This window comes from Labrus bergylta, chromosome 13 (genome assembly GCF_963930695.1).
Source record: "Labrus bergylta chromosome 13, fLabBer1.1, whole genome shotgun sequence".
Lineage (NCBI taxonomy): Eukaryota > Metazoa > Chordata > Actinopteri > Labriformes > Labridae > Labrus > Labrus bergylta.
Window position 1 is genome coordinate 23,629,911 of NC_089207.1, and position 24,485 is coordinate 23,654,395.

The window sequence follows — 24,485 nt, forward strand, 5'->3', positions numbered from 1 at the left end:
CTGTTTCTTTGACTGTTTTGATCTCATTTCATGTCACAGAGCTGCATCACACATGCCCATTTTGTGCAACAAATCCAATAACAACACAAATCAAGACCATCAGATTTTAAGTTTCATTTGTTTATTCAAACATCATGAATCTTTTTTTTTTTTTTAAATATAAAAATAGATGGGCAATCATCATTACCTTTCCAAATACAAGCTATTCACATCTGTACATATAAATAAGAAGGTTAAAGAGTGCAGTCCAATCAAAACATTTCATTAGCGTTATTCAACTGATCAAACAAGAGTCTCAGAGTATAGACATTACAAACAACCAGTCTGAAATATTGTACATCATGAAATACATTATCCTGGAGTGAAACTGAGGAAAACTGAAGAACTTGTGATTTGACTGTGTAACATGTTGACCTACAGTCTAACACTGAGATGCTTGGCACTAATACAAATCAAACAGGCTGTTAGCTGTACAACATAAATGGATTCAGACTTTTTGGTTACGGCTTCATGGAGTAAGTTCCTGTTATCATGATGATGATTGGAAGACCAATTTAAATAAAGCCTATCCTGCTTTACTTCAGAGGACGACAGCCAGAACTAAGATTACTGACAACACAACCTCTTACACATTTCAAAGTTTATTTTTCAGTGTAGAACTCCTCTGATTTATTACCATCATAGTTCCACTGTAGAGATGTGGACAGAGAGGACATAACCACCAGTTTGTTAATGTACACAATGCTAACAATAAATAGCATGGAAAATCTACACTGTAAGTACAGCATATAGTTGAGAGTTTAAATCATAAGCTGCAGCCAGTTATAATACTGTTTTAGACATACTCCAACAGATGTGCAGCCATACTGTATGTGAAAATTAATGGAGACCCTCGACCCACGAGGCAAACTAAGCCTGAAGATCACGACACATCTTTAACAACTGTTTAAAATAGTGTTTAATATTGTTGTCCATGAAAAGACACTGGTTGGGACCATTTGCTGAAGTCAAGAAAAAATGTTCATAAAATGAGTTCATTTAGTGATTTCATGTATTTAAAAATGTTCCAGAAAGGCAAAAGCATGATTTAGTTTAAAATTAAATGTTCATTTGAGAAAAATGAAACATATGACAACTTGGTCCCCCTTTACTGTTTAAAGGATTCAGTATATGACTCAAATAGTCATTTTCTCTGTATAAACAGGTCAAACTGATAGGAAGTCTGCATTGGAAGGTGACACCTAGCAGTGTTTGTACAGACATTTGTGTTTGGTTTCCAGTAATTTGTCCATGGCCATATTTGAGACTCGTTATCTTTCAAAAGGTGAATATATATTTATATTTACTTATTGTAGATTCTGAGAATATGATTTGAATGTTTTAGTTTTATCCACTTGACAAAGATCACACTGATTATGATTTGGGGGGAAAGGGGGGGTGTACAAAACTAGATTAAGTTGTCAAAATTATTGCTTAAAAAAGTTTCTATGGATTAAATGTACAGAGGAAAAAAAGCCCTCAAACTAACCGTTTTGGCACATTTACGTCTCTGAATACACATGTGTTAACAAGAATAAGTCCAGTGTTCCTTTATCTTGAATACTTGTCCTGACCCTGGAAGCAGAGTGTAACAGTCGCTCCGGTTAGACGTCCTTTTCACTTTCCACTAACCTAAAAATGAAGGAAAAAACAAACAAACAGTACAATAGGTTAGAAATATTCACATGATAATGCTTTTATACTCGAGTGAATCGAGCATTCTTACTTTCATCGTCAGAGTCGAAGCCGAAGAGTGCCGAGCACGTGTTGAGTGCTTGGTGTTTCTGTAATTCTTCTACCGTGCTGAACGAGGAAAGACACTTCACACAGCGATGCCTGATCTTGTGCTCAGGAACAGTACTCTCCACCCCGGGCTTCGTTACAGCGTCCTTCTTTTTATTCTGCCTCCAGTAGACTATTTTCTTGGGAGCCGCGTCTTCTTCAGCCCTCCTCTTGCGCATTGAGATCACAGATTCATTCAGGTAGGTGGAGGGTGGTGGACGAATGAAAGGGGCCGTTACTGAAGCCACGAAGGCGGGATCTTCTGGTTTGAATGTTTTGTGCTCCGTGATCTTTGGCGCTCCCAGTTCCTGCGGGATTCCCTCATCTGTAAAGGACATATCCTCACGGTTTTTCACATCCAAGGGGTCCAACTCGGCACGTGTTTTTTTGGGGCAAGTCTTAGTTGGAGTCGCTGCAGCAGCTCCAGTAGAGAAAGTGCAGACCTGCCCCCCTGACACTTGGCTCATAGTCTCATTCACATGTCCGTTAATGGCAGCTTTGCTGTCATCCATTGCATCATTCTCTGAACAATTTTCAGATTTTAACTGGTCTTGACTGCTGCTTGGGATTACTGTTAGACATTGTGAAGACGTTTGTAAATCTTCTTTGATCGTTTCTCTGCAATCCTCAAGATCAGAGGCCTCAACATGATCAGGAACAGGACTCCCCCTCTGCTCTGGTTTACTCTGCAGCCATATTTCCTCTACCTTCACCCTCTGCTTCCATGGTGCTTCCGCACTTTCCTTCTGTCTACTGGGTCCCATCTCGAGCTCGTCTCTTTGAGGTGTTGGGATGTAGTGTCTCCACTCATGGTCATAAAGACATTGCAGGCTTGGGAATAGCTTCTCACACGCTGTATATGGACACTGAGGCCTGAGGGGCTGGTGGGTACTGACATGGTCCTTGAATTCCTGTTGTGTCAAAAAGCGCTGGTTACAGTCCAGATGGTAGCAGAAGAACTGGAGAGGATCATCGTGCTTCTTCATGTGGTCCTTATAGTGCTGGAGGAACTGTATTTTCCTGTTGGAAGATGGGACAATAAGCAATGCGAGTTACCTTCAAAAGCAGACTTCACAGTGGAGAATCCTGAGTGTGACCAAAAGGTAAATATTACATTAACCTCTTAAATCAAAAAAATTTGACATTTCAAAACATTTCTTTATGGCAACCAAGGAAGCCAAATTAAGGTGTAATGTACAGTTAGAGATTAGGATAATTAGCCAAATCACAACTTTAGCTATAATGTACATGAACACAATATATGCAGTGATGCATCTCAACCAGTCAATTAATCCTAAATTTCCCACCCTTTAATCAAACCTGTGTTAAAGATCATTTTCTTTTAAACGCAGCAGACACAAACGTAAACACTGTCAAAGAAACATTAAGTGGTCTGTGATTGGCCTGATATATGGTGTACATCTTACCTAAGGCAAAGCATGCACTTGTGTTTGGCCCAAACAAAGACCTTCTCCAGCACCGCCTCTTCATTAACATGACATTTGACAGCGTGCCTCATTAGTGTGCTGCTGATCCTCAAGAACACTCGATCACAAGACTCGGAGGGACACAGGTGGTACTTCTTGTCCGCAACGTAGCCGTTTTGTCCTGCTGACTGGCCCTCCTCCTCTCCCTCGATCACAGGTTGATCTTTGACAATCACCACTCCATCTTTAATGACCACCTGCTCGTTCTTGAAGTCTACCAGTTCTGTTATGTTAACGCCTGGGTTCTTGCACTTTTTGTGAAGCACCGACGTCTTTTTGATGAGGGTGCGGATGTTCCTGATGATTCGAATGTCCCTCTGGAGGTCTGACACTTTCTCCTTGACTTTTCTTCTAACCGGAGGCCGGGTTGGACTTTCCACATTGTTCTCCATTCCATTTTCAGCTGGCGTTTCCTCAGAAGGCGGCGTGCCATCGAGAGGTTTCTGCTTGCACATTTCATCGATGTGGTCCAAAACGTGCTTTTTGGCACAGGAGATCTGTTTAAAGCGTTTCCCGCAGAGTATGCATTTTCTTCTTTTAAGGTGCGACAGAGCGTGCCTCATTACATTCAGGCCTTTATAGTCTTTGCGGCACATTTTGCAGTGAAACTTCAAGTGAGCGTATTGTTGAGTGCGGAGCATTCTCTCCCTCCACGTTCTCTTGGCTACCACCTGGGAAAAAAAGAAACAAGCTTTTAGAACTGATTTCAGTGGTTTAACAGTACGAGCCTAGATTAAATCCCTCCTCCCCCTCTGCATTGGGTTCAGTATATTCTAAGCAATAGTTCAAACCCCCGAACATTTAAGGCCCGATTTGCTGATGTGTATTACGAACAAACAGACACACAACTGACCTTAGTGTTTGACGCTTCTGTTTCCTCTTTGGATTGGGGTGTCTGTTCTGCATCACCACCATTAAGCTCCTCGGATGCAGAGGATTCTGGAGGCTGTGATTTCTCACTGTCAGGACATTTAGATTTAAGAGAGTAGCTGTGTAACTGTTCTATTGGGCAGTCGACTAACTCCAAAGGTGGACCATCAAGCTCAGGTTCAGCTTCAACAGCAGCTCGGGGTTCACTTGGAGGACCTTCGACAAGCTGTGATGGAGATGTCTCTGCAGTTTGCTCATTGAGGCTGCTACTACAGTCCATGTCTGTGTGCTCCTCATGTCCATTCTCCACATTTGGCTCAGTCATCTGCTCAAGGGTTCTCTCTCCCGGTTCAATTTTTAATCCAAGTTCACTCTCCCGCTGCAGCATTTCCAGCTTATTTCTTGTGGCAGTTATCTTCTCCAAACCTGACTCCTCCTCTGTTATTGAAATTTCATTTTCAGGGTAGGAGAGCTCAAGTTTCTGTAAAGGCTTCCGGCCCCGTTTTTTCCCCGGAACTTTGACTTTCTGAACCTGAACCTGGACCTGTACCGGCTCAAACCTCGGAAGGCCCTGCAGCCATCTTTGACGACCTTTCCTTTTCAATATTTGGCTCTTCACACATCTAGACAAGTATTCTCTTTTGCAGGCTCGAGGACGCTTTACAGCTGCAGAATTTTCCTTGTTGGTGTGATTTCGTCTCAGTGAGTACATGGTTTTGTGGCCTGAAGATTTGAGATTGTATTTGAATTCTGGATCATCACCAACGTCTGCCTCGTCATCAGATATCACTTGTTTTTTCCTCCGCAGCGCTCTCCTCCATTTCCTTCTCTTCAAAACAGATTTATCTGACGGGTCCAAACTCTTAATCGCCTCTTCGCTTTTAGTCGGCTCTTCAGTCACAGCAGCAGCTTCAGTGCACGGGCACATATTGAAATCTTGAGTGATTGAGTCATTTACAAAAGTATTCATTGATAGCTCTTCTGTGTTTTCTTTCTCTTCTTCCTCCTTCATCTCATCTAGAACGGCAGCCTTCATAACCTTGTCGCTCATCAACTCCAAGCATTGGGTCCTTATGGCCAGCAGGTTCCAAAACTCAGGGTCGAAACACAAGCGCTCCTTGAGCATCTGATGAACAAAGATGGTACAGTGTGAGGCACATTTCAGAGTGTAACTACATATCATTTATCATATCAGTTATTCCCCTTTCAGCCCCTCTTACCTGCAGAATATGGAAGCGCACACTGGTCCTCACAGGGTTGCTGTGGGGATGCTGCTCCTGGTCAGGATGCATGTAGAGCAGGCAGACAGTTCTGTATGCTTCCAGGCTGCGTTCCTGACAGAAGACCAGCATGGCACACGCTCGACAGATCTCCAAGTCGTGGGGCAGCAGGAAGGCGATGGTCTTGCAGACAAGGGACCGGGTTGCACTGTCAGCTGGCATGTCACACAGCTGCAACGCCCTGGCACAAAGCTCCACGCAGACCTGGACTCCTTCAACCCCCAGCTGTCCAAAAACACACGTTAGGGATTCAAACAAAGTAAAATGGTCGGCATTTCATTTTAACCTCTACTCCTAATCAGCTGCAGTTTAGCAACATTTTAAGGCCTTGTTTTATGATTGTCATGAGCTTCCAACTGTGAATAGGATGCATGAGCTGACAAATATTACAACATTATTTGTAAGTCTGTCCATTTGCTCTAGGGCTACAGTTGTTTGCAAAAGTCATGCTTTGATATATAGTTTAGATTGTGTTCATGGTTTGGGACTTTTCACGGTACAGCAAGAATAACAATAATACAAAAAAAAACCTGTTATTCAGCTGTAGCAGTTTAGACAGCCAATACTTGATGTTGTTAGTAACAAAAGTAGATGCAATTTCAATAATTCTCCAGAGAAAGTCTCTGCCAATTAGAAGCTGAACAACAAATCACTTTGATCATATGCTTAAGTCTGTATTCACCACAGATATTTGAAACACTTGCAGATATTTGATTAGGAGTATAGTCAAATATTTGCAGGATCAACACTAAGCATTTGCTATTTCTTTGACACGGTCTGAAGTGAGAGGCTACCCAGAAGATTTGAGTCAAAGGACTCAGCTTCCAATCAGTCTTTACATCATCCACTAAGTGAAACATTTGGATAATGCAGTCCTGAATGACACTAACATCTGTTTTGATGTAACAAATCAGAACACCTTAATGCTCCCATAAAGTGGATACAATTATCACAAGAGGATTCTCCAGGTAAGGCCTTTCATGTGTTTTGCCAATCAGGAGCAGCAACACTGCATCATAGCATAAAATGTTTAACCATGCTAAACTGAGTACCAAACTAGAGCTGATAGCTGACAAGGGCATTTCCAAAAATGTTAAAACCTGCACGCAAGAATTTGTATTGTAAATGTGATCGTAGTTACATGTTCAAACGTGTTAAAATGCATGCTTCCCACATGTGCAGAAGAGAACGTGTTCACCCTGTGGAAATTTTTTTTCAAAAACGTGATTTACTGATGTGTGTGGTACCTCAGTAGTGACAAGTTTGATAAAGGGGAAGATAGCTCTGACGTTAGCAGCAGAAGAAGCCAACTGCAAACACTCAGCCAAGAACCCTTGTCTGGAGGGATGGGCCCTAAGGTGCAACCTGCTCCAGATGAACACCAGGTCCCTGTGAAAGGCAGGACGAGCAGTTAATGACACCAATCTAAGTTCTTTGTTAATAAAGCTCAACTGTTTAAATTAACAGAGGTAATAATGCACAAAAACTACTGACAACAAAAACATGTGGCAAGAATTATATCAGAAGGTCATTCTTACCAGATGTAGTACATGTCTCCATTGTGTAGCTGTTGGGTTAGGAAAGCTTTACACAGCGACAACAGAAGCTCATCTTTTTCAACTTTCTCTGTGTTGCAGATGATCTCAACAGCGTCACGGCCATCTATCTCTGCCATCTGAAACAATATGTACAAGTACAAACATGCATTTAAAACACACAAATTCAAAGTGAATCAAAATGCATTTAAATTATTTCTGCTTCAGGCTTTGCAGTTTGTGGAAAGAAAGACACTTCCAAACAAAAATCTGAAGTAGTTCAGCAAGACAAATCATCTACACACCCGACCAATGCCTCATATTCTTAATACTTTCCACTTTTTACCTACCTCCTTCTGAAGATGTTCATGTAATGAAGCTTTGTAGAGGCAGGTAAGGTAGGCTTGATGGAAGAAAAGATGATTTCCAGCCTCACGATTCTCCAGGCAGCTTTTAGCCAATGCCTTGGCCTCTTGCATTCGTTCACAGGCTTGCAAATAGCGAACCCGCAGCTCAAAGAACACGGGCAACTCTGAGCTCAGGTAGTCCTCAACTGCATGATAGGGAATATCAGAAGTGAATGGTCTGGGTTTGGGGATATTTACATCCTATTGTTGACTCAGGTAATGGCACATAGAACACTGATGTTGTTCTCTTTTGAATTAAATAAAGGACTTATCCAAGAGAGAAAAAGTAGATAAATGATAGTATACGTTTTTTTAAAAACAGCAGCAGCTGAATTTCATTTATCAGGGTGGTTAAATATATGAAGGAGTTTTCATTGTGCCTCTGAATTTACTGATTCCATCTGTGACATCCTATCATAAGGAGATCTATCAAAGGCAAGTCTAGTCACAGGACTTGAAAATGTAATGTTCTCTGTGTGAATACAATATCAGTTGTAATTACAATCACAAGCCTACCTTCTTTTGGTGACAAGTCCACCTCCTTCAGGATTCCTTGCAGCACCGGATTTTCCCATGGGCCTCCTGCTTTGATGATCTGCTTCACATGTTGAAGGTAGATGTTCCTGTGCCTCTGGAGCTGAGTGCTGCACTCCTGTAAAAGTGTAAAGAAACAGATTCATTCAAATTCTCTAGAAAAAGACAAAGATTCTGGTTAGCCTACCAATCACAATAATGACTTTAAGATATATAATATACTTAAGATAACTTGGTTTGTAGACTAGTGGTTATTTTGATCCTAACAAACTGAGCTAAAAACACTTGTGTTTCTAAGGTATTGGCTAGATGTTAAATACTTAACACTTACAGCTAGCTAATTAAAAGTATGGCAACTATGTCAACGACAGTGTGTTATGTGAACAGGAAACACAAGGATGTCATTGGGTCAGTTTATTTTGTTTACCTGGAAAGAATCAAGGATATCCTTTAAAGGCATTTCCACAAATTCTTCTTTGCTGAAAAAGAGCATCAGCTCAAAGTAGCTCCTGCAAGAGAGAAAGAGGAACATGAGCTTGCATCAACACAACCCCCCCCAAATAATGACACCCACCCATATCCTTACATTTATCTCATCAAATCGTTCACATCTGTTATACATACATGTGCAGGTGTAATAAAGTAGTTCACAATCACATTGCAAAACTGTAGCAGCTTTTCGTTGAGGCAACAAGGTGCCAACAGTAAGTTACTGCTGCGGGATATTTACTTTAAAGGAGTTAGCGCTCTTCATTTAAAAAAGCAAGGCCTTATTGTTCACTAAGGTGTATGCTTTATTTTGGAGTAAATCAAGAATTTATCTGAAAAACTCATGATTCTAAGGTTTATTTGTAAATTTAGAAGTGAAAAACATCATCCCCAAGGGGAACACCCTGAAACACTGATTTACCATAATATAACAATATGCTGCACGACACTTTCACCAACAGTTATACAACCCCATTTATTATTCCATACAAAACAATGGTCAGCAAAACCCAAACATTAAAGGGCTTTTTTTCACACATATGTTTCTCGTGATAACGGTTTCCGCCCTGTGCTTCTACTGACAGCAAATATTTCAAGTCAATATGTCACACATAGCTACTCACAAGGCCAGACTGCTGAGAACATAGTGGATGTGCTGACAATCATCAGGAAAGGCAGCAGTGGATTTGGTGAAGCTGCAGAGCGCCGTCCGCAGGACCTTCAGTTGAGGGAGAGGAACTTGCCATTGCCCCGTGTACTCTTCAACCAACTGTGAAAGAAGAACATAACAATGTAAATATAAACAAACAAATCAATATTTCACCATTCATGTTTTTCAATCAAATAACATCTGAGGACAAACAGAAGGACTCGCTCCTGCTGTAAGACGACTGAGAAAAAAAAAAGGGGCGGCAGTAGTTCAGTCTGTAGGGACTTGGGTTGGGAATCGAAGGGTCAAGTCCCGGCACGGACCAAGTCCAGAAGTTGGTCTGGTAGCTGGAGAGGTGCCAGTCCACTTCCTGAGCACTGCAGAGGTGCCCTTGAGCAAGGCACCAAACCCCACCACCAGCTCAGGAGCGCCCGCTGTGGGCAGCTCCATCACTCTGAGACCTCTCCATTAGTGCATGTCCATAAGCTCCTGTTTGTGCATGTGTGTGTATTTCAGCCTATGTTTGTGTAGCATGTTTACTAGACAAAGTGTAAAAACCCTCGCGGGATCAATAAAGTATAAATTATTATTATTGTTGTTGTTGTTGTTGTTGTGATGTTAAACACATGTTCGTCTGTTTTGACTTCTTGATGGTAACTGAGATAATACATTATTTTAGATAGCGTAGTGACTAGTATGTGATAAGTGTTAATCTCTAAGCTACACCTCAAAATGAAAGGTTAAAATCAAACAACACCTGCGCTGATGTAACAAACTTCTGGTATTTACTTTGTTCATCATGAAGTATTTAAAGTTAGTGTTTGTGCTGATACGACACATCAAATACTATCGTTTCTGATTTTTTAACGAATATATCAGTTCAGTATTTAGTTTAACTTAGGTTGGAAAGCAGGCTGTAATGTGTTTATCACACATAATTGTTTATTATTAACCTTTTCATTAGCTCACTAGAACAACGTTAACCTCATACCTTTAATTAGCTTAGCTTCATGACTAGCCTCAGAGCTAAGCTTTATCCACTGTCAGTCAGCTGTTTGGAAAAGAAACCTACACAAAGTTACGTAGCTACTAACACAGTTTATGTCTAAATACCATTGTAACCACTCCTGGTGAGTTATACGACACTCTGAGCAAAACAACTGCATAAATAGAGCTTGTCTGGAGGCTAAGGTTAGCTAGCGGAGCTAATAGCATTGTAAATAAACACGCACCGACCGGGTTCACCACGAAGCACAGAGAAGTCTAACTCACCTCACAAAACGCGGAGCAATAGCATTTACTCGTGCGAGACGATTCCTCGCTGCAGTATCTGATACATAATGTGTCCAGAGTTAATTCAAGCCCCTCTGTTTCCAAATCACTTTCGCTGTCCGCCATACTGTCTGCTGTATCCAGCGCATAATCAAAGTTGCCAGGTTGGTGACGTAGCATCCTCCTTACACCCCACGGCCAAAACTTGGCAACCCCATTCGCTGAAATAAGCAACAAATGTGACTTTCGTACAAAGGAAGAAGATAACATCAACACTGTTTAAGAATTTCCAGAAGTTATAGTTTTTTGAAGAGCTCTGGAGAATTTTATTGACAATCATACGAATTATTTGATTTATTTGGTGTCTTGATGTAGAATCATTGTAATGTATGAAAATAAAATAAAAACTGTAACAGACAATTAACCTTTTGATAGCCTAGTATTTGAGAAATAGTCCAAATTCTGTAAATCTCACCCACTCTCACTGTATTCATCACTGAATTTAAAATGCTAACTTGCAGACAGTATTCAGGCTTTTGTATTTCTGAAGAAAATTAACTTTAATATTTTAAGATTGCTTACTATATATTTTTTCCCATTGACACAAGAATGACCTACAGCCTAATTTGAGTTTTTGCCACTTATTCATTTAATCATACAGTGACAGGAGCTCAAGAGAAATGAGACAAATTAACCATTATGCAGACTTTGTTCATGAATTTTTCCGCTATTGAAATCATGGAACAAAAAGTTGACTTCATCATTAAATTGTAATTTTCATAATTTAAATTACATGAACACATTTTGGCCTAACTAACAATCAGGCAATGTGCGCAGTTTCTGAAACTGATGCAGCTGAAAGTAATTCAATCACCACTGATTGAATGATGTTTATATTTATGTTAAGTGCTCTTCCTACGATTAAATGTTAAAAATTACCTCTGTGAAACAGGGCTTGTCTTGTCTTGTCTTCCTCTCTGAAGACTAATTTAACCTAAATGGTGGTTGTTTCTTAAATTTAACTACTACGAAATATCAACATTAGAAAAGATGGTCATGTGTAGACTTTCGCTGTATCTTGAAGTTGTTTTTTTATTTTTATTTGAAGAGGGATTGTGGGGAAAGGTTCTTTACCCCTGAGAACCCTGACAGTTCTTTTAGGTCCTGGATGATTCAGCTGCAGGCATCCTGCTCTCCTCACTATGATGGACAAAGAGAGAAGCCTTTGTTTGTGCCTGGTGCCTGCACTGATATCCCTGAGGAATGTACATACTGCTGCTGCAGTTGTTTGTGAGCTTTGGATTCAGACTGGTTCGCGAGCTCCTGTCATAACAGGTGGGCTCAGTGGGTTTGTGAAAGCACCCCATAAGTCCGTGTGAGCATGGGTTTACCCCCTATCCTATTATAAGCTGTGGGTTTTATCTGTCAAAGTCTGTAAAAGCCTTTATTTTGTCCATAATGTGTGCTGCAGAGGTTTACAATACAGCAAAACCACTGGCTCTTTTTTCTGTCAGTGGTAACCGGTATTTGTGTAAATAGCTGCCAGGAATCATGAGTGGGAAGCCCTGCTTTTCCTCATCCTTGTTTGACGCCCACTGATAGCAGGTTTTCCTGCGCAGGGTGCCTTAGTGAAGGAGGGATAGCGTGAACTTCCACTTTTGTAGCCCCTGTAGTGAGGATTCTGACTGACAGGTAAATAAGAGGAGACTGGTCATGTGACCCACAAAAAAACACTCACTTTGAACTGATGGGAATTAAAGAGATACAATTCTTTCCTAATTTAGAATTAGACAAAATATTTGTATCTTGATGACTGTATTCTGTTAGTGCTGTCTTTTATAGGGAGCGTTGGGTAAGTTTCCAATGAACTACAAAGCGTTATATAGATGTGCAACTTTGTTTAGCAAGTGGGCCGCATTAGTTTGATTATCACTGTTTTATTGGCAACCAACAGGGAACATAGCAGGTTTGGTCATGTTTTATTCATATTTATAATTAATTGATATTAGAAGTTGACTGGCGGGCCTCTGTGAGTGAGGCACCCCTGATATTAATGCACATCCAGGATCAGGTTTGACTAAATCTATATATTTAATTTTTGGTTTTTTTTATTTTTGTTTAGAAAATTTTCTGAAACATTTTACTGTCTTCATTAGTTCATTTAGTAGACAAAATAAGGATCATATTTCCAAACGAGTGATTGGTGCTGATGTTAGTGGGAACTTGCCTTTTTTTGATGTCTTACTGCAAGCCACAAGGTGGCGCCATCAGAATGTAAAATACCAAGCCTGTTTCTATATACCAGCAGACTAAAATAAAGGTTTTGAGTAAATCATATCAATAATTAATGATGTGCTCAGATGACTATTCATTATAATAACTTGATACTTCTCACAGACTCTCCAAACACAAAAGGGAAAAGTACTGTCTGGGCAAAAATGAAACAATACATTATATGGACTGTTTATTATTGATTATTGAGACAGTGAGAGACAAAGAAAGAAACAGTATACAAATACTGGTCATACTGTCAGTGATGTATGTATATTACACACATTGAATTATCTCTCTGGGATACAGTACACCCTCACACTTGACTCATCCACAACATTTCCATCAACATTTCGTGTGCCCTCTTGGAGGCAGTAAAGGAATAGTCGTTCTATTTCAAGTACTGAGTGGGATTAATGAAATGAGGATTTCTCCACCAGTGGTTTTCACATTCATTAACCTAATGTTGGCTATCGCATTGAAGTGAAATGGAATGGGCTGTAATGGCTCCAAAATAGATAAATAATTAAATATCGTAAGAAAAAAAACCTAAACGTAAACATAACAGGTTGTGCAAAAACATCAGTTAAAGTGGCAGTGTCATAGAACCTTTTCCCCTTATAGCTAAAGGTTTCTCCAAATGTCAAACTTTTACATTGAAAGCTGAAACTAGCAGAAATGTGTATTTTGATCCACATCTTTCCCATTTTTTATTCAGAATTTGTTAAAAATGGAAATTTGGTCCTAGATTACAAAACATTGTCTGTAAATCTTGGGGTGCTGTGTTTTTTATACATATTCTGTAATTCAGCTAGCAGTGTGGACTAGATAGAAAGGAGGTCATTAGATGGAACAGACATGATGGTGAGCTATTTCAAGACCCTTTAAATTGGGCTGGAAAGGTCAGTAATGGCCTATTTTCTAAAAAAAAAACAACAACAACATGTCAGTGTCCCCTCAAAAACACATCAATTAACATCAGGGAGATCTCAGGCTAATAGCAGGGCCTGGATTTCGACTCTGCGGAGCTGGTGTAATGTAGGCTGTTGACCTGGTGGAGTGACTGGAAATGGGTTCTGAATCCTTTTTGAGTTTCTTCTCTCTCACACACATTGCCTCAGAATTCAGATAGTAATCTCTGCCCTTTAGTTTGTTTCTTCCGAGTTACACATGTGTGATTGTGTTCTGTATGATCATCTCTGATCGTAGCCATCAGAGGTAATTACTGCACCTAACAAGTCTTTGGAAGGCTTTTTTGAAGTCCTCGTTGAATATGGTGTAGATCAGAGGGTTGATCAGTGAGTTGAGGTAGCCCAACCATGTCAGAAAGTCAGCCATCTCCACTGAAGTGCTGCAAGAGCCGCAGGTGTTGACGATCACCTCCTTGACAAAAAACGGCAACCAACAGATGACAAAGGCTCCTATTATCAAACCCAACGTGGATGCTGCTTTACGCTCCCGTGAGCCTGAGATCCTCGGCCCTTGGTACAACTGACTCCGACGTGACTCGCTGCGTGACTCAGGCCGGCGAGTCTTGCGCTTGAAAGCCTTCACTGACGCCCGCACCTTTTCACGCGGAGGTTCCTCAGTTGAGGGTTCAGAGAACGATTTCTCCGGTGGGCTTATGGGGTCCGGACTTCGAGGTCCCCCGTCGATGTCCCCATCTCCCGCAGTGAAGGACGACGGAATCATGCTCCCGTTGGTCATACATGAGTGACGGCTCGCCCTGCTGGCCTCCCTGCGCATATAAAGGGTCTGAGCAGCCTTGTAGATTTTGTAGTAGAGGATGAGGATGAGCAGAAGGGGGATGTAAAATGCCCCGAAGGTGGAGTACAAGGTGAAGGCCAGGTGATGGTGGATGATGATGCACTGGTCTTCCAGGTCTCCTTCCTCGCTGAAATGCCGCCACAGTAAAGGAGGAAGCGAGACAAGGATGGACAAAAGCCACACCACCGCCACCATCGCTCCAGCTCTGGCCCCTGTGCGCTTCCGAGAGTACTCCACTGCATCGGTGATGGCCCTGTAGCGGTCAATGGCGATCGCAGCGAGATGAAGGATGGAACATGTGCAACAGGTGATATCCACACTTAACCAGATGGTGCACACGACCTTGCCCATGATCCAGGTCTCCATCTGGATATACATGATACTGAAGGGCATGACCAGCACAGCCACCAGCAGGTCGGTCACAGCTAAAGAGCAGATGAGGTAGTTGGCCGGGTGGTGCAGCTTGCGTGTGACGGCGATGGCTGTGATCACCAGGCAGTTGAAGAATGTAGTCAGGATGGCCACAATAGAAAGAGTCACTGTGAGCAGGACTTTACTTGTAGGAAGTTTAGTGGTCTCCAGTGAGTCATTACCACTAGTGTTAGTGGCAAACACCCCCTCTGTGTAATTGAGGAAATCCATTCTGCAAAGAAAATGGAAAGAGAGTTGTGGCTTATACAGGGAGGGAGCTTAGGAAAATTGGATTTTTTTTTTTTCATATCAGAAGAAGACAAACGACAACATCTTTTGTTTAATCTGGTTATAGTCAGGCACAGATTGTATCAGTTAACATATGAGTTGGATAAAAAACAAGAACAATCACATTATTCCACATTGTTCCTTTGGAACATTCAAAGACATTATTTGCTAACATTTTCAACATCAAAAAGGATGAAACAAATGTTGTCATCCAATCTTTTCAAGGTCTTCAAACACTTAAGGTTGGCAAATACGCTTTGAAAATCTTCTACTCTTCATGCTCACAAGTTTGCTGAAATCTTGTAAGTAAAAATCCAGCAATCCAGTCCTACCTGTCTAAAAACTAGGCTGTGGCATCCAGTTGGTTCAGTGTGCAGCAGATTGTCTGCTCTGATCCATCCCGCCCGCTAGCTTTTCCATCACATCACCTCTGTCGTTCACTCAGCACCTAAGAGAGAGAGAGAGAGAGAGAGAGAGAGAGAGAGAGCGAGAGAGAGAGAGAGAGGAAGGGGAGACAAGAGAGAGACACTGTTAAGTGAAAGAGAGATAGAGAGAGAGGAGAAGGGAGTGACAGAAGATTGACGATAGAAAAAGGGCGACTCAAAAGCGACAAAGTGCAGCCAAGGACGAGTACACTTACACAACGAGAGAAATCACTGCAGATAAAATGAAAGAAGTTTTCAGAAGCAAATGTTTGCATGTGTGTTTGACTTTGTTGTCACTCACTTCCTGTGAATCACTAACTCTGATCCCGGCTCTGTGGCTTTTATTTTCAGCTTATCAGTTGACTATTTGCAAATGAGACATCTGCTCTTCTTTATTTTTGTGATCAACATTTTTTATTTTTTACAGAACCAAATTTGGAACATAGGACAATCAAACAAGGAAAGCAATTATAGGCCTGCACTCCACCTTTGTGGTTTTCAACCTTGGTTAGAGTGCACAGTTTGGACATTTTTTTTATAATTTCCACGCTCAAAAGCACATATACAACAGACGCCCATCCTCACATACAAACACAAACAAAGACACACAAGCACCTCTATACACTACAATCGTAATGACAAGGAGCTTGAGATAAATAAGGATACACGGTGTGAGGAGCGGGCAGAACAGATAAAAGGAAAGAAGAAAGGAAAATTATATACACTATGTATACACACAGAAATACATGATGGAAATAAAGAAAAAAGAGAAGTATAAAGGGATAAAATGAAAGATACAAAGGGGGGCTTGGGGCTGAAACCACAAGGGAAGCTGTGGCCATGGGAGGGTTTGGGAAATGAGCAATCAATAAACTACTTAATATCGCAGGGAGGACGGAGAATCTGCTCTTCTAATTAGGGTCAGTCCAGTGACCCTGATCATTGGCTCTGTTATAAATATGATCATGATGAGTCCTTTGTATCATATGATAACAGTGGATATCAAAATTTTACTTTTTTCTAATCATTGACACCAACATGCTCTTGTTTAACCTTAATATAACATCACACATTCAGCTTTGACAAAAAAACAAACATTACTCTTTCATTTTGGGAATTCATATATATTTGTCAACTCCTAATTAACCAGGGGCCACGATGAGTTAATCAAAATGCACAGATATGCCTGTCATTGCAGTTCCCCTTCACACTCACTGCATTGCTCAGTATCCTGAAGACATGAGTGAAAACTGTTGCTATAGAAACACAAGAAGTACAGTACTTTTTTTTTTCTCCTAATGTGGTGATGGAGCAGAGGCAGCCAGACCCTGACTGTCAGGTTTCTACTGAGACCATACGATTCCCAGGAGGCCGGTCAGGGGGGTAGGCGGGTAGGCAAGGCTTGATGTCAGTTGACAGCGATAAAAGATTTCAGCTCACTTAACCCTAACACATGGCAAAGTGACTGCTAATAGAATTCACCAGGAATACTTCCAAAGTGCCTTCTGGACAAAAAAAAACGATTTTGTGTGTGTGGAGTGATATTATTTTGCTGTTGGACCACAGTTTAACACTTCTTACTGTATATGATATATAATCTGATGCAAAATATAGAAGAAACTCTGTTCTATAATTAGCTGTATTGTATCATAGAGGGTCTGCAGAGAGTGGTTTACAGCAAACGGAGCATTTCTTGAAACTATTTCCTTCTCAATGTCCCATGTTGCTTCTTTTTAGCATCATGAATCATTATGAAATGAATCATTTTTTTAAGCTTTACAACATTGAGCATCTTATACAGTGTAAGTGTAGCTGAGAGTACATACAGAAGTGCAGAGGCATATGAAGAGCATTTCACTATTTCATTCAAGGTGTGGGCACTAGCTATTTCTTTGCCCAACTGAGTCACCTCACTGCTTATAGTTTGAAGGTTAAAAGGCATTCATATAAAGACACTACTTGCGCAATGAATTCTTTAGAGTATTGAAATACCATAGCAGTGGGTTTTAAGGTCATACATGTTTAACCATCACATGAATTAAGTTTGTAGGACACCACTGAATTCACAAACCAAAAAGCTCAGAAGCTGCCATGACTAGAGTTGTACTAATATGTTGTTTACATGATGTCAAAGGTATGTGGTGATTTTCATAGCTGTAATAATAACAAAAAAAAAACATCCCCTCATGTTTCAGATGATTTGGTATAAATTGTGTTTTAGCTCAAATGTACAAATACTTCTACTTTGACAAACGTGGGCATGTTGCTTTTAAAGTTTCTACATACATGCATTTCCTTGATACACTTCTTTTATTTTTATTTATTTTGGGGGCTTTATTTTAGAGACAGGACAGTGGATAGATTCAGAAATCGGGGAGACAGAGAGTGGGGAATGACATGCGAAAAGGAGCCACAGGTCTGATTCGAACCTGGGCTATAGTCTATAGTCTCTGTAGATGAGGTCTGCACACTAACCCCTAGACTCCCAGCACTGCAAGTAATATTTGATTTAAGACATTGAAAATGTTAAAAATATGGCAATGGGCACCAGATGGCCAAGCAGTTATGACAAGCACCTCATGTACAGAAGCTCTAGTCCTTGTTGCAGTGGTCGTGGGTTCGAATCCGGCCTCGGCCCTTTGCTGCATGTTGTCCCCCATTCTCTCCTCAAAATATTTCCTCTCTCTCTTTGGCTGTCCAACCCAATGAAGGCAAAAATGAGGCAAAAATAAAAATAATAATTAAGAGTTTGCCTCCAATTATGTCTATATTTTTGTGTTTGTAGAAGATAAAACTCTTGTTGTCTTTCCCAGCCTTCTTAACACTGCAGTGCCAGACTGACTTTAAAACAGCATTTCTGGTCTATATAAACAAAGTTTTTAAAAACTAATTTTCAGCCTCTGTACAAGCAAATTACTTCCTGACGTGAAGTTTCACCACACACTTTTATAACTCTCTGTTTTTTCAGAGGAGTCGGGTATAGTCCATTATGTTGCATTGGCTACAAACTAATTCAAAACTACACACGTTTTTTTAAAACTGCTATTCCAGAACAAATTGCTTTGCTGTTTGTTTCTTCCTACCTGTGATTTGAGTCTTTAGAGACAATAAAATTGCCTTCCTCTGTATAATGATGCATTTCTACACTCTTTCTCATTTGAATGCCTTTGGAAGAAAAGCTGGTGCTTAATATGCAGAATACTTTTCACAGATAGATGGATGATAATTACCGCTGCACTTCTGTTGTGCTCTGTTGCTGCACAGATGTATTGTCAGCCCTGAGCATCTGAAATAGTTTCTTTTTAAAGCATTTGTGGACATATGTATATTTAGATCCAGTGCGGGCATAGTGGAGCATGTTTTGTGTTTGGGAGAATGTGTCCATGCGTGCATAGATGTATATGGACTGATTGATGGCATGCGTTAACAGTGCCAGCCTGTCATTATGTGCAACAAAGAAATCATCCGCCTTTGTCTTGTAAATGTTCTAAAACACACTTTCTGTTCAAGGCCATCTGAAGATAAGCTCCAGTGAGCCGGTGCGAAGCTGCTCTCTGCTTTATTCAGAAGAAAAACCCAGTGTCCTCACACGAATCCAGCAAACAAGGAAAACAGCTTTATTAACTGACTCACAGCAACACCGTTTTAAAATGATACGCTTACTTCACTCTCAGCTTCTCTGAGTGTTTGCAACATTATTTTTTCACATTAATTATCTGCTAATTATGGATAGGTTGAAACAAGATAAGAACTGGAGTTCTTATTCATTAATTGGCTCCATGAGCTGCAGTATGAGCAGATGTTTTCATCTTTTAAAAATAAATAGGAATTTTCTGAAAGTCAGAAATGGATTGAATTCATTTTCTGTAAAGAATAAAACATGTAGGAATTATTTCAGTGATAAAAAAGGCAGGAATGTAATGATTCCATCCTCAAACAGCATGTTTCACCAACAGTTTAATCGCCTGCGTACCAGCACATGAATGCTGTAAACACAAACACCGAAGCATTTGCACGCCGTAGAAGGTTGACCATCTGACATTCAACCTCTCTGCCTCTCTCTCTCTCTCTCTCTCCTCTTACAAGAGGGAATCTGCATCTGTCATGTGGAGTACAATCTCTGAAACACAAACACTCGGGCAGGATTTTCAAGCTGCCAAGTGTTGTCGTGAAGGAGGAGAGCTGCGAGAGAGCCGCAAGTGTGACTGACAGCGCTGGAAAGATGCAAAATAGATAACTAACCGTCGCACCGTAAGAGGGCACAGCAGCTCTCATTCATTTGCAGCTCTATTTGCCTGTTTTTTATCTGTTATCATCTGCTCTATCCATCTAAATGTGCTGCTGGAGGTAAATGACAAAGTTAGGCTGAGGAAATGCTGCAAAGTGCTCCGTCTGAAGTGATGGATTGCTGTTTTTGTTGCTCTGAAAGTTAAAGTGGAAACAAATGTTACTTCTCAGTGAAAGTAAAGATGAATTCTACCGTCCTGGAACAAAAAAACAACCTGCATTAAAACATGATCATATACTGAGAAAATGTGTGGAAAAAATGGGTGGCACTGGGTTATGTCCCAAAGTAAAGGATTCACTTTGTCCTAAATGTTTTTTTCTTTATATATTAGTTATTATTCCAATGTCCTTTTTGGCTAATTGCTAAAATGTGTCTAACTCTAAGTGCCTCATTCTCACTGACCTGCATTTCACAGGGGTGACATCATTCCCATCACCCTGAGTGGGCTAAACTGCTGTCATGTCCACTTTACAGCAGTCACCGTTCTCAATCATTGACCTGTGTCCTCTTTTCAAGCTCCACTGGATCACTTCATGCGTGTCACAGCTGGTGTTTCACCGCACAATCACACACACACAACATGTCACCGTCAGGTCTCTCTACCTGCTTCATGCAGATAGAAGTATTAGCTCGCAAGATGCCCCCCAAGGACAGGATTTGGTGGAACTGGTTCAAGCACTCACCTCATCCAAACGGGGCAGACGTGCTGCGTCTTGTATCTGTTTGCTTGTTTGGAATATATCTTGTTAGAAAGCTTTACTGTAAGTGTTGTAAAGACGGGTACATGAGGTGTAGGTATAGGTGGAATATTACTTGCTGCTCACAAGGGAAACATTAGATGTGTCCAGAAAATTGTAAAATGTTTATTATCTCACTGCTGTTTGAGTTTCTTTAACCAGCCTTTTCGCGTCTATACATTGACATTTTGTGTTAAACACAAAGGGGAATGTTCATTTTTTTGTACACACTAGTGTCCCTTTTAGTAAAATTTAGTGTTGAAAGACAGTTTTTGTTGAATCAGATCCAGTAGTGTGCTAATCACATTTACTAGGATATACATTTTTGTTAGTTATAAAATGAACATCTAGCCCTTCTTGGAGATTAAAAACAGAATCCAATATTCCTTAATAGTTTTACTTTGCAAGTCAAATACATACGCCACTAAAATGGAAATTACATTATCATTGTTTAATGCTTCAAGTTACTAAACGATGATATTGTTAACTGTGTGGCACAAAATAGGGCTATTTAGAAACAGCGTTAAGATAAACCGCTCGTAATTTAGGTAGAAGGAGTCAACAACAGCATCTTTAATCACCAAAGCAATTTATAGTCCTTCTCCTCAAAAATCAAGTCATGTGGACTTCAGATACAGATGTAAAACTTTCCAAATGTCTGCCCATCTGTACGCGTTGGAGAAAAGGGATAAAGACCAACATCAGCACACAAGTCTAACCTGTTAAAGCAGCAAGGGCTGCAATTTTGCTAAGATGCTAACAAGCTTGCAAGCAGCAGCCCAACACCTGAGGATTAGAGGATGTTTCATTCCAGTGTTGTTTAGAGTGATAGCTTTCGTGACACGGTTAATACATTTAAATCAGATCACATGGTGCCAGACCAACAGCATTGAGCTGGGTTAGCACTCAATTAAAGAACATACACCAACAAGAACTGTTAGATGCTGCACGCGTGGAAAATCAATTATGATTCTGTAATCAATTTGCATTGGATCGAATCAAACCACACACAATCTAATTGAATTGGACATTATGGTTCTATATTTTAATGAACCATAAATGAATCAGGACACAGCCTATGAATTGAGATTAGAACTGAATCATCTTGTAAAGGAGGTATCCACTCCCCTACAATTCAAGGTGAGCACGATTCAACTTTCCCTCTTTCAGCCAATAAATCTGAACACTATCTCTTTATGTCAAACTGCACGACTCTTAGCAGTGAAGATCAAACAACCTAGTGCAGTAGCAATATGCAAAGCACATTTTTGAAACTCTGCGACTTGAAGGTGACATTTCTGTTGGCTGATACTTTTAAATATGTATTAGTGGTCTTCTACGCTGAACATGATTTATCGCTCCTTCTTGTAAGTAACTGCCAGTCTGTTCTTTCCATCTCATGCACCTGTTGTGTAAATGGGAAATACATCTGAATACCAAAAACATTTCAACACATATGTTCCATGTTATTTATTGCATAGACTTCATTATAGAGTGTGTTGGGACCCAGGCTGATACAATCATGCATTAGATTGCACTGATTCACTTGAATGAAGCTAACATTCAAGGCAGTCTTTATAAATACCGACTGTGAACGACTGCTTATCTGAGGTTGGATCATGATACTTGCCCTTTTTGAATTAGCTCCTTTTACATTGCCTGTTACGCCCCCCTGTTACACCTTACCATCAGTATAAATGTCACAGAGGCCTTATGATGGGGTGGGTTGTTCTGCCACTGAGCCAGCAATGATAGTAGTAACAGAGGTCACACAGTGTATACTGTTTACGAACAGTGCTGTGTGTGTGTGTGTGTGTGTGTGTGTGTGTGTCTGATCTTGAAGCTGATGCTGTTTGTTTACATGTTGTTCCTTATGAGACTCATAATGCTGTAGAATCACACGCTAGGACACCAGTATTACTCCACCATGAGGTTCAGTGTAAAAGTATAAAGGTGTAGTGACAGTGAGCTTTGTTGCTGAGCTGTATTTCTTTGGACAACTTTATTTATGTAATTGCAACACTATAACTCAAAGTCACCCATACTCACACTTCCACTGATGACAGTAGCTATTTTGTTTCTTTCTGTGATGCAATGGCACCTTGGACTAGGGCTCTACGACCAGATGGAAGCAGAGTGAGGAAAAAAATGGGCTGAGGGGCTGTCTGGGGCCTTGTGCGATGATGTGTGCCCTGCGTGTAATGGCTTTGCTGTTGGAAGTCTGAGAGAGCTTTTCCCTATTGGAGGCATTTAACATGCTGAGGAAGCGCGTGGAACAAGTGGAAAATTGGTTGAATTATGCTTTTGTAGAGCAGCAACAGAAGGTTGGGCGCAGGTGGACAAAATGTTTGAGAGTGGCAGAGAGTCTTTTCGCTTCTGCACAGCAACTATAATCATGTGTCAAAGCTCTCAGATCATGCCCGAGCATGCATGGAAAGTTAGTTAAAAGACCATTTCCAGAGGATGAGAAGTGCACTAATAAGAAGAGTGACTTATATATGATTATGTCATAGAAAGTTCAGTTGTACAACTTGACAAGGTCTTTTGTCAAAGCATGTTTAGAATCACAACATAAGAGAAAAGTTTAGCTTTTCTGGGGGTAAAGTTTCAATCCCCTCTCCACTTGCAGGGATTAGATTTTGCCCAGTTGTGCTGCAGAAACAGTTGGAGATTTGAAAAGCCTTGTATCTGACTCAAGGAGGAGGTTATATTCTGCCCTGGCTGGGGTGTTATCACCTCCTTTCAGACGATTTAAAAGGCACAACTTCTGGATTAGCATGATTTCTACAAAATAAGTACAACAAGTTATGAGTAACGAGATTGTTTATCCCAAATATAAAGAGTACAGATTCTAATTACAACAGAGTGACTTCCCCAACATCATTCATTCTGTTGATTTCACTGTCAAGCAAAGATACTGCAAGACAGGGAACAGCAAAAAGACAATATGAAAAGATTCTTTTGACATTTTTTTCCATTATGACGAGAAAAATCAACTTGTCGAGCATTTATGAAGCCAGCAGTGAATGAGACATTGTCTTTGACCAGGGCAGGTATGCTGATCAATAATACAGGTTTAATGTGATTGTATATTAACTACAATAGTTTAAAAATAATGCATAATTGTTGCTTGTTCCTGATATTATTGCCTTTCAATTGATTGAGTTCATTGGCAAGCAGCATGACTGGTAGTATGTTTGATCGGTGCTCTTTACTTTGAAAGCTCTGCATCAAACCAATGCCATTGAACACACCGGTCCACTGTTTACTTTGGTTAAAGATTCGACAGGGTTTCAAACATTCTTACTTAATGAACAACACAGACATTCCTTAAATCAGGGTACAGCATTAAGCATAAAACCAGTCAGTTAAAAATGAAGTGCATGTGTTTTGTTGGTACCAGTTTACCTTTCCCCCAATAAATTAAGTAATAAAAGCCTATTACAAAAAAAGTCAAGAGGACCCCTGTTAAGTCAGAGGAAAAAGGAAAGTATTGAAACCCCCTTTAAAGTACTTTGAAATTGTGTATCAGCTGTGGAGCGGGTAGTCCTCCACTTTAAAGGTCTGTGGTTTAATCCAAATCTCCTCCAGTCGCTTATGCCACACTAACTGGTAGTTTCCACAGCATCTGTGTGCACAGCTTTTCAGCTCTGTCACTGTTTTGCACCGAGTGCAGCTGAGAACAACCATGAGCAGCTGGACTCATGGGGTTGAGAAGATCACAGGAGAACTACAAGATCACGCAGGAATAAAAAGAAAAACATGCAAACAATGTGCAACTTTGTCTTTATGAAGTTGATTTTGTGTTTATTTGGTGACTGTTTTGATGGGGGTTTTTTGTGTGTAATTTTGATGAGGTGGTGGGAAACATGATCGAGATTCTGCATAATTTGTTTTATTTCAAAATTGACCGGATGTTCTGTGCGTTATCTTGACATACTTGAGTTCCTGCCC

The 24,485-nt window shown here is 40.5% G+C and overlaps 2 protein-coding genes across 2 annotated transcripts in view; both read right to left on the reverse strand.

The window, feature by feature from the left end:
- Positions 1–99: 99 nt before the first annotated feature.
- Positions 100–10,475, reverse strand: znf654 (zinc finger protein 654). Its single transcript, XM_020653329.3, has 12 exons — positions 10,345–10,475; positions 9,047–9,192; positions 8,362–8,443; positions 7,917–8,052; positions 7,344–7,546; positions 6,997–7,133; positions 6,706–6,847; positions 5,399–5,683; positions 4,162–5,304; positions 3,249–3,979; positions 1,766–2,841; positions 100–1,671 (listed from the first exon to the last, which is right to left on the reverse strand). Exons 1-12 carry the CDS (start codon positions 10,468–10,470, stop codon positions 1,667–1,669), a joined length of 4,212 nt encoding a protein of 1,403 aa, XP_020508985.2. The 5' UTR covers positions 10,471–10,475; the 3' UTR covers positions 100–1,666.
- Positions 10,476–12,795: 2,320 nt separating this feature from the next.
- The window catches only part of htr1fa (5-hydroxytryptamine (serotonin) receptor 1Fa), a 29,507-nt gene continuing 17,817 nt past the window's right edge, over positions 12,796–24,485 (reverse strand). The window contains exons 2-3 of the mRNA XM_020653324.2: positions 15,414–15,529; positions 12,796–15,025 (exon numbers count right to left, since the gene is read on the reverse strand). Coding sequence (XP_020508980.1) covers positions 13,828–15,024 — 1,197 coding nt within the window. The 5' untranslated portion in view covers position 15,025; positions 15,414–15,529 and the 3' untranslated portion in view covers positions 12,796–13,827. The remainder of the gene's footprint in view (positions 15,026–15,413; positions 15,530–24,485) is intronic.

What these genes read in the sequence shown, in the direction of transcription:
- znf654 (XM_020653329.3), bottom strand. Translation starts at nt 10,470, where the DNA reads ATGGCGGACAGCGAAAGTGATTTGGAAACAGAGGGGCTTGAATTAACT. An exon ending in TGCGCTTCCATATTCTGCAG is followed by an intron (nt 5,305 to 5,398) that starts GTAAGAGGGGCT and finishes TTTGTTCATCAG; the next exon opens with ATGCTCAAGGAGCGCTTGTG. An exon ending in CAGAAGCGTCAAACACTAAG is followed by an intron (nt 3,980 to 4,161) that starts GTCAGTTGTGTG and finishes TTTTTTTCCCAG; the next exon opens with GTGGTAGCCAAGAGAACGTG.